This window comes from Etheostoma cragini, chromosome 20, assembly GCF_013103735.1.
Source record: "Etheostoma cragini isolate CJK2018 chromosome 20, CSU_Ecrag_1.0, whole genome shotgun sequence".
NCBI lineage: Eukaryota > Metazoa > Chordata > Actinopteri > Perciformes > Percidae > Etheostoma > Etheostoma cragini.
In genome coordinates this window covers 18,653,336-18,667,545 of record NC_048426.1, presented here as the reverse complement: position 1 = coordinate 18,667,545, position 14,210 = coordinate 18,653,336, and the positions used below count along the sequence as shown (strand labels likewise).

Genomic DNA, 14,210 nt, shown 5'->3' with positions numbered 1-14,210 from the left:
CGATGACATGATGATGGCGTCATAAAACGGGAACAGGAACAGTCACAACAGCAAGCACCACCACAACATCAACAAGTGACAAAACGATGATCACAAAATCACCAGTACCAGTAACACATCACATTTAAGGTGACAACAACAACAGATAAGGGAAGAGGAAAAGAAGGAGCCAACAGACAGGAAAAAAAAATAGACAGCAAGTTAGAGCCCAGACAGAGATATATGATAAGATATATACCAAACTCTGATGTGTTGAACAGACTGATCAGCAGTGCCTTAAAATGTCAAAAAAAAAAGATAATTTTACCAACCTGAGAGGGAGCGGATGTGGCTGAGCGGGGTGGGTTTGGGCGGTGGGTCAGCTGACAGGGGGTACCCCGCCTCCTGTCTCCCCTCAGCTGGAACCTGGATGTAAGGACAGACAGCCGCTACTCGCCCAGAAACTCCACCACCTGGGTGGGACAAGGTCTGAGGCGAGGACAGGCCTGCTCCATTCATACGACTCAACTGAAAGGGAGTAAAGATAGACAAATGGAATTAGAACTACATTAACATTACACCAACTGTCAAAATACAACAAAAAAGCAAATAAGGTGCGCTTTCATTAGCTGATTACTTGGGAAGCTTTAGTAAAGTTGTGTACTTCTGCTCTCTTCTTATGCAGTCGTTCTCTCAGGTCTCCGATGCGTTGATCCATCACCGTCACCTGGGCGTTCCTCTTGTTCAGCAGCTCCTTGTTCTGAGCCAACTTGCTGCTCTGCTCCAGGTTATGACGGTTACGAGCCTGAAACACACAGCATCAGAAGTCTTATACGCTCTTTCTTTCTTTCAAATGCTGAAAGAAGGCAATAATCAGAATGGTCTCATTTACCTGCAGCTCCTGGTAGAGTTTCCTCAGTTCCAGGGCCGCAGGACCAGACAGGGGTGATCCTTTCTGGCTGGGGGGTGCCCCCTGAGAACCAGATTGTGCCACCTGAGCTGTTGCAACAGGGTGTAGCTGAAGGCGTCCTCTCTTCAAATCCTCCAGCTGCTGGGTCAACTGGTAAAAAACATTTAGAGCGAACTTAACAACACACCCAACTCAAACTCAGTTGGGCTTGGTGTTGACTGGTATAATAAAAACAAAACACCTCAGCTGTGTATCCTCTATGTTGATTCTGTAGTGGCGGCCCTCAATGGCAAAATTTCTTTAGCCATGGTTTCAGAAATAGGGCAGACACACAACGTTGTCACGTTTGCTTTTTAAACTATCCTGCCGACAATTTTTATAATTTTTTTTTTAGACAGCTATAGCCGAGGGGCTGGGGGGGGGGCCACTGCTAAAAAAAAAAAAACTAAAGGAAACACTGCCTTAGTGACACACAACTGTCCACGTTACCTGGTCAACTCTGACCACTGCAGACTGCAGTTCTGCCTGCTTCTCCTGGAACAGGCTGCTGACATGGTCAATCTCTGCAGCTGGTCACAGACACCAGGACAACACAAATGAGAAGGAAATATTTAAAGTAAAATGTCATTCTTTTTGCTTACTAATTAAGGATTTTCTTTCTAATTTGTTTGTATATGTTTGTATGCATGTACAGCAATATGTAAGAGCCAAAATATGTGGTCTATATCACTTATTGAAATTTATTAGCTTCCCACTCGGACACGGTGACTTTGACATTGAGGTTCTAATGGTGACCCTCAAACTGAGTGTATTTTTAGCCGCAGTTTTGCACATAACTTTCAATATTATACGATTAATATTCAGTCATAAAGTGCAGTGTCTGTAATCCATAATGACAATCTCTGCATTGCGTCTCGGCTCACAGAGGTTTCCGTTGATCAGTTTGCTGTAGTCGACTTGTCCTCTCATGGCTCGGATCTTCTTCAGCTTGGCTTCCTGAGTCTCCACTCGCTCCTTCAGCCGCTGCAGCTTCTCAGCTTCAGACTAAACAAAAGAGAAGAAGAAAAGAAAATGTTTAAATATGCATTTGCATTTTCATCTCATTTTAATCAGCTCTTGAAAAGTTACCAAAATAAACAATTGTTTCCATAACATGAGCTGAATAAACAAACTAGATTTTAAAGTTATATCTAGCTATACCGAACTTAAAAACCTTAACTTTAGCTTATAGTGGGGTTTTGACTAATACACCTTGGTGGAAAAAAGATGGTTACCAACCTGTAGTTTATATGTCACGTAAAGGGCTTTAACATAAAAAATATGTTCTGGTGATCTTATTGAATTTTATTTTTTTAAACTCATAAAAGACAGACAGACATTTGGACCGCACCTGCGTCTGTCCCTGGTTAGATCTGCCTCCTTGGTGAAGGTACCTTAGTCTCTGCTCCTGGAAGAAAAGAAAAAAGGTAAGGACATCTTTCGATTTTTGTTTATCCTCAGTTGCACAGACTCTGTGATGACACAAACCTGACCCCAGGTTACTAAACTACTTGCTATAACATTTCTTTCATAAAGAACCTTTTGTGATTTTTTTCTTAACTCCAAATGGGCGAGGCTATATTTCTACTTCTTCTCTCATTCTTCATGGCGAACAGTGTATTGTCTCAATTAACTAGAGCGATGGAGTCCGACACATACACAAACATTTTCTCTTTAAGTTTGAAATATTTTGATATATTAAAATATCATTTAGAATTTCTTTGTACTGACTAATAGAGATGCTGTCAGAAAAGAAAGAGAATAGAAATATTGCTGTTGCTGTTATCACACTGATAATGGCATTATATCCTCATCAATTAAGTCATATGTGATACAAATTAGGGTTGGGGAATATAATCAATTCTTAGATGCATCGGGATTCTCTCTAGAACGATTTGATGCTTGATTCTGCTAAGTTAATAATAGATTATTACACAAAGAAAAAAAATAAAGTTACTGTCTCCAGACATGTACACATCTGAAAACAGAGACTGAAAGAGGATGGGATAATGGACAACAAGAGTGCAGAAATCAAACACACCACAATGGCCAAAAGATTTTTTTTTAAATGTTGTATATAAACACATGATCTAATAAGACATACATAACATAATTAGGCAAAACACATGTGGGCTGTTCATGTTTCATGTTCCAAGAAGCCAATTCTCCACCTTCAAACATGACTGAGCCTCTGACATGGAAGATTACTGTGAGAGAAGATGACTTTGACAAGCATGTTAAGGCTTAAGCATGGAATGATTACAAAATAAAAAAAAACAGTAGACTAAACATTTTTATTATAACTTGTGTGGGACAAATACTGTATATGTCAAACTCTAACAAACTCAGATTTATATGTATGTTTTTTTAATTCACACATGGAAAAGTACATAAAACTAATTGTTGCATTGAGATCAAATCTGTGGCCTCTGAATCGGAATCGAATCGTGAGTTGCGAATTGTTTCCCACCCCTAATAAAGTTACCATTAACTGGTTTGCAAGAAAGATACCCTGCAAGATTTACACAAGTCCCTGTATTTGAAACTTTGAAAAGTTAGCAATTAAAGCCCAGGTACAGACCGATTCATTAATAGTTCCCTCACTTCCGGTAATTTACGGTGCTTTCACTTAATGTGTTGCCCCATAGATCATAACAATAGACCTCCTGTCACAGCACATATTTTTAGCAGGGTAAATAAATCACTTATTCATCCATGAGACATTTAACACCATGTTGAAGCAGTTACATTCAGGGGTCCTTCTCAGAGATACAGTGATGACAGAAAAGCTCAAAGATGGCACAAGAAATTGTGTTAATATTAACAACTTGACTTACATATTGTATATGACAATACAAATGTTATGATGTTGTACTAGCAGCATGATGCATTACTCTGCCAACCTTTAGCCACGTCATGCAAAATTTAAAAGACATAATATTTAATAATATATTGATTTGTGTGTATTTTGGATGCATACACACATTATAAAACACATAGCCCACAAAGGAGGAACAGACTGAGGAACTGATGCTGACTGAGGCAGTTTGCACCTCTCTCTGTGTTGTGCTGGCACGTACAACTGACCTGTGTGTCTCTCTCAACACATATGCACACACACACACACATACACGCACATACACACGCACACACACACACACACACACACACACACACACACACACACACACACACACACACACACTCAAAGGAAGAGGGAAATGGAATGTTGGCAAGAAGCCTCCTGTCATTCACTGGAAACGCACGCACACATACATTCACAACAATTCACACACACTCAAGTAACCGATTACATAACAGTAGCTTGTTTCATTAGACAGTGCAGAAGTTAAAGTGCATGCAGTAGGACGTGCCAGTACAGTAGCTGGGTTTGGGTTTTTCTTCCCAGAAGTTGTCAATCAATTATATAAATGTTACAAGGATAAAATCAGCCTTTTCATGGAAGCTGGAAGACCTTTCCGTTCAGTAAGAAAAGGAAATACTTAAATACTTACACACTGGAAGGAAACACTTAATAGCTGTCATTTAGAAGGGAAATTGCTGTTTTTAAAAAACTGAATATCAGCATCATTTTGGCAATAAATAAAAAACCTCAGTACCACAGTTGGCATTGAAAAAACCCAAATCGGCCAAATCAAAGTCAGTGGATTCAAATATCCAAGACCACTTTAGACTAAGGCAACACATCATCAAATTAATGGAGAGACTAACAAATTCTTAGATTGCCCTTCTGTGTCTTTCCTTTGAGTACAATTCTGCTTCAACTTCCCAGCAGCTCCCTGGTGACCTCATTTCCTGTAAACTCAAAGGTTACTTCCTAGTGTGGGAATGGCCACAATCAGTGTCTCACACACACACACACACACACACACACGCACACACACACACACACACACACACACACACACACACACACAACAATGTTGTCACACACAAAAGGGTTTTCTATTGGCTCAAAAAAATGAGTTGTTCTTTCCTGCCAGTCCTTAAACCCTGACCTGGATCACATGTCCTGTTTCCAAGGAAGACGTATAGGTTTTGATCCCACACACACACACACACACACACACACACACAAATTCCTCCAAGGCTATAACTCATGGGGCCTCAAAGCCAACCCTTTTTCAGACAGACTCTAATGAAGATAACCTTACACTAAATGACAGGCAATCCTTCCAACTGCTCTGTGTGTGTGTGTGTGTGTGTGTGTGTGTGTGTGTGTGTGTGTGTGTGTGTGTGTGTGTGTGTGTGTGTGTGTGTGTGTGTGCGCAAGTTACCTTGGCGACCAGCATCTGTTGCTGAGCCTCTATTTGTTGCTGTTGTCTAGTGGCCATTTCCTGGAGCTCAGAGAGAGTCAGGTCCACACGGGGAACCTTCACACACACACACGCAAAATTCACATATATTAATACAGTATGTCCATAGAAAAAGCTTGTGTTTCCCTCTGTACATCATTGTTTCTATCCACTACATATTACTGAGTTTAGGAATGTTACTGACAAGATTGAAACCAAAACATTGAAAGAAGATAAATGTTATACTACAGCGTACAGCTGCACACACATCACCTCACACTTTAGGTCATAGGTCACCATCAGTGTGCTACAGAAATGTTATTAGGCTAGCAGCTGGTGGCCTTGGCAGAGTGACAGTATTATAGTTTGGTTTGGGGGATAAATTGCCAGAATCCTATCTACTCTGGTCATGACATAGACATCAACAGCACGAAAAAATGTAATAACACTGATCATTTGTTCTGTATTTTACTATCAGAGGAGTGTTTTATCAAACAGAACATACTTTGTAGAAGAACAAACATTTCTATGATTGTACTTGTACTTAACGCATGTAGCTATATACAGTCTGTGTTCTGTGTGTGTGTGTGTGTGTGTGTGTGTGTGTGTGTGTGTGTTGGGTTGGGGGAGAAATGCCTTTAGCAGACAATAGCAGAAGGTTTCTGCCCAGTCACATCCTGCTATTGTGTATGTTCACACACACACACACACACATACACACACACACACACACACACACACAGACACACAGACACACTGCACCTGGTCTGGCTCTGTTGCATTCATTCTCAGTATACAGTGAAAAATGAATTACTCTCCTAGTATCAATAGTAGTAGTAATAAATATTTAAAAGCTGCTAAATGGTATTTGTCAATGGAAAACATGTTTGGGCTTTGGTACTTTCTAGACCTGTGACTACATACTTACAACAACACATTATAAAAATAACACAAATAAGACAAATAAAGTCATAATGTAGAGTAGAATACAATACAAGATTAGAATATCAAGTATGGCCTTACAAAGCATATCTTTGACCATCAGCAAAAATGTGAAAATGATGCAGTATGATGTCTTTCTTGTCACATACAGTACACGTACATGTAGCAAAATTCATTCAATAACTGCCTGAACTGAGCATAGCTCTAAAACATCAGTTGAAAATGGAAGCTGCAGATATTTATAGAGGCATATTATTGGGATTTAAGGAGTCTAGACCTCAAGGTCTTGAACAACATTATTTTGACTTTATTTGAAAGATAATTTCTGCCAGAAATTGGAGAGAAATGGTCTCAAATGGATTGGAGGCTTCAGTCAGTTTTGGTAAATGTTAAAAAAAAAAGTCTTCACATAGCTTAGTGGATGCTTTAATGTCATGAGCTCATGAAGAACTACATTGCCCTAGACTGAGCCCTGAGGGTAATTGATGGCAATTCTTAGATCATATCTTTCCTTTTCTGTTTCTGAAACCTACCTACACGCAACTGTGTTTTCAACAAGGTCCTGCTATCTTCCAATCTGGTCTCTAACCACTAAGGAAAGTGGTCTCAGCATTGCATTGCACTCACACGCTCAATCGCTCTGACTTACCAGAACTACATTAACATGCATGCTATTGCATTTTATTTTCAGATTCTAAACGGCACTTCACCAACACTTGCTGCACTTCTCCCAACACACAAGATGGGACCAGTACGCCTCACTAGGTCAGTCTTACAGGCATTCATTCCAGATGAACATTTAAACCCACTAGTCATTTAACGACCCAGGGAGTGGAATCTCTAACTCTGGCAGCATTAGCGCTATGCTAAATATCAGTCTCAGCAATTAATGACAATCACAATGTGCTATGGGCAGCCTCACTGCCTCCATGCTGACATATTTCATTCTTAAAAACATAATGCTGACACAGAGTATTCCAACATAATGCAGACTACATTGTGTTTTAGACAATGGCATCATGCACACTACACCGGTTTTCCAGTCAGTGGTGCTACATGTTATTAGCGAACTGCTGACTTGTGGAATTCTGCAGATTCTCACTTCCATGTGTACTATGAGTCTGCAGATACTAACTGATATTCGTTCAATGCACTCTGGTATCACCAGAGGGACCAGGCAGTGCTGGTGCATCACTGTTATCACGTCATCTTTGTAAGCATTGGTGCACTGGTTAATAGATAGAGAGATCTACGTTACATTTTCCTTAAACATCTATCATCATGTGAATGTAACTGGATAGCAGCAAATAATGGCCACAATAATTAAGATTTACTGAACATCTAAATGTGTAATTGTGAAAAATGAACCACTACTGAATATTTCATGTTGAGATTCTAACTGAATAGCATTGAAATATTTTACTTTGAAAAGCATAGAAGTGTATTTATTGGTATGTGGTGTAAATTCCCGCCTAAAATGTCTGGTATGGTAATTTGAAATTTCAAAACCTTTCAAATTCAGTTTGAAATTCGGGTTTCATAGCAAGTTATCTGAACAAGGTATGTTCCTAACGACTAACTTCCCTGACGTGTAAAGGAAAGTTAAAACTTAGACTAGTCGACTAGCCTAAAAATAAGAAAACACAACGTAAACAGTCAAAATTAAGCATAAATTAATCTATAAGGTTAATCATTGTCGGAACAATATATCATAAGAGCTAAATGAAATCATTCACATTCTTCAATAACCAAATAGTATTTTAAATGGCACTGAAAACAATATGTTAGGAATGTGCCTCATGAACCCCGTATCTAGTGTAATATTTGATGAAATGCCAGTAGGGTATGTGGTTTTATGATGAGTCATGGTTTGACATTGCTTTAACCATTTGTATCTTAGCGTTCCCGGATCAAGCACGGTCCAGTAAGTCACTAGCTTTAATCTGTAGCATACATGCTAGCTAACTAGTAAACTAGTGTCAGTGTGCCAAATGTAAATGTGAACTTTTCCAGCCTAATGACTACTCAAAGTGCTTTTACATACAGTAGTACTGGAAGCAGTCACACACCTTTATACACTGCAGCAGCGGCACAAGGTGCCACCTGCTCATCAGATAAACACTCACGCACATTTACACTCCGAAAGAGCAGCATCAGGGGGCAACCTAGGGTTTAATGTCTTGCCCAAGGACACTTTGACATGGGACTGCAGGGCCAGGGATCGAACCACCAACCTTCCGATTGGAAGGCTTTACCACTGAGCCCCAGCCGCCCCTGCTATTGGCCAATCCAGTGGAACTGGAGAGTACCAGACTGACTGTTGAACCCATGGGCACCTAAAAATAATAACTGTAATAAGTCTAACCAACTAGTATTTCTGGTGTCAACTAGCGAGAGTAGCAACATTTAATCAAGTAGTTGACTAATCACGCCTAAACATCACTAATCTAAACTGGTAGGACAGATGTCCAACTGTTCCTCAGTAGCCCAGATGTAAAAATCTTATTTACATCATGTAATTTGGTGACTTGATATTTTTACCAAAAATAAAATTATTTTTTGTTAATACTTTTGGACAAATTTTCCTATTTGAATTTGCAAAGCAAAAAAGCACATTTGAAATTAGGTTTTTGAAGTTGCACAACTTGAAAATATCTACTGGAATAGTAGACATGGAATATTAAACATCTTTAATTAGAAAGATAGTTTTCAAAATGAAGCATTTCAAAGCTATAAAGTACAGTAGTAAGTAGTGACTAAATTTCACGTCTAGGAATTCAGATGCGTGCTAGATTAAAATCTTTATGGCCTTGTTTGCTTCCATGTACTTGCATAAGATGTAATAAAAAGGTGAGTAAACTGAAATCCTTAAAATGTTTTTGTTTTTTAAACAACATTTTACAGGTGGACTGAAACATCTTGGCCATTAACCTAAATGCTAAAAAGTTAACATTTTAAAGCTACAGTATCTGGATGCAACATCCAAGACTACTGGCATTGTAAACTCCCTCGACAACACCCAAGATTTTAATGCCAGTCTGCAAGATTGTTATTGGCTGGACTAAAGCTCACTTGTCAATCAAAACAACGTGGTCATTAGTGTGACATTAGTGTCCGGGGATTTTCCATTAATGAGGTTTATATCATCTAGGCACTGTTATGTCCTCCAAATCTTATTGATGATGACATGCATCCCACAGCTACAGAAAAGTTAACAATTTGCCTGACCCTTAACAAAGGTGTCATGCATTCTGCTGCTCACGCTGTCAACACACGGTACAACACCCTGCAGACTGCGCTGCTGCGAGCGCCCCGGCTGACATTAACAGGCAGTTTCTATCAGCTTCCAGCTGTCCTTTATTTACCTGCAGGCTGTCCCATGTGATCCTGCAGGAGCGGACTTTAATTTTGCTGCATTGTCCTTCAACAGTAAATTCCTGCACCAAATCCACCTCATTCCACTCCATCCTCACAGCCTGTCTGGGAATCAGCGGACCTTTATGGTTTCAGATGGAAAAACGTTGCCAGAGACTTGACAGAGAGAAGCTTATAGGGGGGGTGGGAAACGAGAGCGATCCTCATCACAACTTTCCCTCTCGTCCGCCCGGTGATGTGCTGTGATTTACGACACTCTCTCCCCTCTCTCTCTCTCTCTCTCTCTCCTCTCTGCTCAGCCAACGCTCCCTCTGCCCCCCTCCCTGTTTCTCTCTCTCTCATACAAACTCTCGCCAGTATTGGTGTGTTCATATGACGTGTAAAGCCCACTAATGTGACACTGCATTCAATTACTACAGTAAACAAACATGAAAACCTATAAACCGGTAAAAAAAGAGAGGTCATCACCAAATCCTTCATTTTTTTACCTCCCTGTTTTTCTCTATCCTTCAATCTTTTGTCACCTCCTTCTCTTCTTACACCTCTCAGCATGTCTCCGTTTCTGTAACACCACTCCTTCTTCCACACCTCTCCATCCGTTATAATCCCCATATCTTTCATTCTGCATCCCTTCATTTCTCTTTCTCTTTATGCCATTCATCTGCAGCTGGCTTTTTGCTGCAGTGACATCCCCTTCTCTCTCTCTTTCTCTCTCTGTCTCTCCCCCCTCACACCTCCCTCTTTCTTTCTTCCACTTTCTTTCAGAAGGGAAATCACTGCACCACAGCTTGATGGGGCACAAGCTGCTCTCAATCAACCTCTGCCTCCTGCTCCAGATGTGTGTTATGAGGAAGATGAGGATGATGATGATGATGGTGATGGTGATGATGAAGATGATGCTGGCAGATTAACAGCCGTGGCAGGGTGCCGCCGGATGCGTCCAGTGACACACACGTGCACTCAACATGTACAGTATGTGCACACGCACACACACACACACACACACACACACACAAACAAACACACACACACACACACACTACAATAACAGCTGACTCCTTCTGCGTCATGTTGTCTTCCACTTTTTCTCTCTCTCTCGCTCTCTGCAACACTCACACACACACACACACACACACACACACACACACACACACACACACATACACACACTCAGACACACACTCAGACACAGGGAAATGTGACTTAACCACTGCGTCACACATTTTCTGTAACAGACATTTCTGTCTTTCACTCAGATAAACGCACGTGCACGCACACGCACACACACACACACACACACACATACACAATTTTTGCCAGTGTTGCTGTCCTGGGTACAGACATTTGTGGGTGTGAGGGGGATTTGTGTGTCTTAAGGAAGCAAACATGACATGTAGTCCTATTAAAAGTGATTTGTTATTTTTTTTTTTTATTAAATATAACATATTATAGTAGCAATGAAAGTATTGAAGTTGGATGACATTTGCATTATTATTCAATCGTTTTTTAAGGCTGAAATTAGTAGATTTTATAATTGTCTTGAGAGGGTTGGCAGCTCTTTAAAGGGAAAGTTACATTTATTTTTGATGAGTTATGACTTTGCACATTGCATATTCACAATTAGAATGTATGCATGAAGGGATACAAACTTTTTTGTACTAGGATCACAGTAGGCCCTAACTACTGATACATGCTTTGGTAATAAGTACAGAAACTACAAGGTGCATGTTTTATTTTAGTTCGCAGTCACATTTTAATTGCATGGTGCTTAACCAATACACATCCAGAAATGTAAACAAAGTATTATTACTGTTAGTGTATTGTATTACTGCCTAATACAGGCTCTGCCTCCCTCCTCCCTGTCTCTTTTTTTCTTAACACTGAAATAACAATAATTATTATGGTGATTAAACAGTTTGGAAAAGATTAAGTGATGAGCTAGCCAGAGAGAGGAACACTCAAAACATACAAGCATTATTTATTTTGAAGAGGTTAACAGTTCTATATTTGGGGACTGTATTTTTGTATTCATGGAAGTGGTCTTCACTCTCTGCTGTCACATCTCTACCTCTACCCAAGTGACAAAGCGTTACCGCGGCAAATGTCGGAGCTAACAGTAGCATTGATGCAAAAAAAAATCTGTGAAAGCACAAGCAATTAAGTAAGATCCTACAGTTGTGTTGTTGGAAAAAATCCTGTCCTTTTTGTCAGAAACGGAGAAAACACTAAGTAAAAATGTGGTTAATTTTGTGACAAAATTGAGTACTGAAATACTGATGAGGGCTACCAACCTGTCTCTGCTGATATAAAACGGTAAAGAAAGTGGGGAGAAGAGAGGATGGCTAATGGTAGCCTTTGGGTTTGTGTCATTATGAAACAAATAAAACAAACACAAAGTGTTGGCTGTTAGGTATAAGTAGTTTGCTACTAGCATGCAGGCTGACGTCCGACTCCCCATCTGTGTTAAATGGCAAACTCCTTCCTATATACAGTACGTACATTGCATACATACAATTCTTTGTTTGCATTACATAAAACTGCAGTGATCCAGGAGTATTTCCCTACCCAGTCCTGCAGAGATGTTTTTGCTTTTTGGCGAGGTGTTCATCAGGTCCCGGGACACCAGCCGGAGCCTCCATTTCAACAATGAATGAATGAATGAAAAAAAGCAATGCGTGTTTGTGCATAGGACGGGAGCTGGCTGCAGGACAACTCAATCACCATGAACAGTTTTTAATGCTCTATCACACTAGAACTACTTGAGAGTCTGTTCTTGAGACTTTGCTCTAATTGTCGGGTCAATTAGGGCAGGATTCGCTATTTGGGACAAGTGCTTGGGTTTCGGGACTGTCTCAAATTTTTGGGACGTCTGGTCACCCTATATGCTGCAGAACATCGTGGATGTTCTGAGGAGCCAAATTCTTGCCTAGATCAACATAATGGCCATAAGTATGTTGACTACATGTATGAATAGTTGTGACAAATGTCAATGTGTTAGTTTTTTGTAACATATTATATCCCAATTGCCCAAACCCCAAAATCCCAAACTGCTCTCCAATCTGAAGCAATAAAACTGGGCTTGTGCACTTTTATGACAACTGCAGCAGTGTGCTGGCAACACTGGCAGAGCTGCTTACAGGCTTTCCAGTTGCAAATAATCAGTGTGTCAGGAGCAGACCATTGGATACAGACAATTCTCTGTCTCTCAGTGGGACTGATGCCATGCATTCAAAGCTTAGTGTGAAGGTTTACTCAGGATGAACACAAAGTCATACGCAGGACACCATGTGAACTTTGGTTCAAGAGTTCCTATTTAGTGCTTAGATTATTTAATGCAATAGTCTGCCACTGTATTGGTGTCAATAGATTTTCAAGCCATTTTGCTATAATTGCGCAACCGACCTGTAAGAAGTGATGTGCTAACAAGCAGTCCTTCAGAACAATGACATTGTAGTTCATTGGTCTTTGCGGCAGTTTCACATGTATGTTACCATCACGGTTATAATCTGAAGCACATGGGGAAAGTTGACCTTCCCAGTGCACATATGCACATACTAGGAACACAAACACAGACCCAATGTTCTGATCACACCAGTCCCTCAGGTAATGAAACCAATCCCCTATCTCAGCTGCTGTACGCCTCCAGTAAAAATATTCCTCTTAATCTACAATAACAGCCTTCAGACATTCCTGCAGCCCTGGCCAAACCATAGTGGAAAACTCTGTAATCAGAACCACTCGAGTGATTGACGTTCACACAGCAGGGAGGTCCGCTGGCTACAGAGATCAAGATGTAGCTGAAAGGTCACGTCTTTGAACCCTAACGCTGACAGCTTGTCCATCAACAGCCATGTGTCCTGAGCAAAGCAGTGAAGACCCTCAGCCAAATTTAGGAACGAGTTCTGTTGCAACACAATATCGCCTAGATCTAATCCAAACTGGAATTTCCCTACAACTACAGCCTGCTTTAAATGTTCTCTATATAACAATAAATTATGTTTATGGTTGTCAAAATAATATCACATCATCAGCAGATTGAACTTTTGTTACATCTAGTGTGTTGAGTCCGCCGACGTCCCTAAACCCATACTATCAAAAGGATTTCTAGTGAGGAGAGTAAAAATATTTGTCTTAATCTACATCAACACAACCCCTGACGTTTGTTTTGTCAAGGGCACACATAAACACATACAAAGACACAGCTGACTTCTTAATATATCCCTCAGGAGTGCTCTCACACACAGCTGGAATGGGTAGAGTTACACACAGTTGGATCAAGAGCCTTGACTGGGAGTGTTAACTTAAAATGTGTGATAGTCTCCGTGGTCATTCTGTGGTTGTTGGTTTTTGCTGGTGTGGCTAAACAAAAGTACTTTTCTGAGTAAAAGACAGAAAAGAAATCAACACAGTCTGGTGTACCGTTTAAAAACAGTAGCGATGAATGGCTTATCTGAATTTCCTTTAAGTCCTTTAAGTAATATTGAAAATACATTTTGCTTCAGTGAGTAATGACATTAATGATGAGATGAGCAAATCAACAAACTGCTGTGCACTAAAAACACTCAAATCTTACACTGTCACAACTTGCAACTGTCAGCAATTTCATGATTACATCACTTCTGTGGGAAGAAACTGCATTTGGTGTGCGT

The 14,210-nt window shown here is 40.2% G+C and overlaps 1 protein-coding gene across 8 annotated transcripts in view; it reads right to left on the bottom strand.

Annotated features, from left to right (window-relative positions):
* LOC117935374 (apoptosis-stimulating of p53 protein 1-like) overlaps positions 1 to 14,210 on the bottom strand; it is a 43,358-nt gene that overhangs the window by 11,595 nt on the left and 17,553 nt on the right. For 5 of the 8 annotated variants that reach the window (XM_034857514.1, XM_034857512.1, XM_034857510.1 and 2 more), the window contains 7 exons: positions 5,227 to 5,322; positions 2,280 to 2,336; positions 1,813 to 1,933; positions 1,379 to 1,458; positions 872 to 1,039; positions 617 to 784; positions 312 to 507 (listed from right to left, as the gene is read on the bottom strand). In XM_034857514.1, coding sequence (XP_034713405.1) covers positions 312 to 507; positions 617 to 784; positions 872 to 1,039; positions 1,379 to 1,458; positions 1,813 to 1,933; positions 2,280 to 2,336; positions 5,227 to 5,322 — 886 coding nt within the window. Of the gene's footprint in view, positions 1 to 311; positions 508 to 616; positions 785 to 871; positions 1,040 to 1,378; positions 1,459 to 1,812; positions 1,934 to 2,279; positions 2,337 to 5,226; positions 5,323 to 9,551; positions 9,819 to 14,210 lie in introns of those variants that run through there. The other 3 variants (XM_034857511.1, XM_034857515.1, XM_034857517.1) reach the window with 2 other exon arrangements.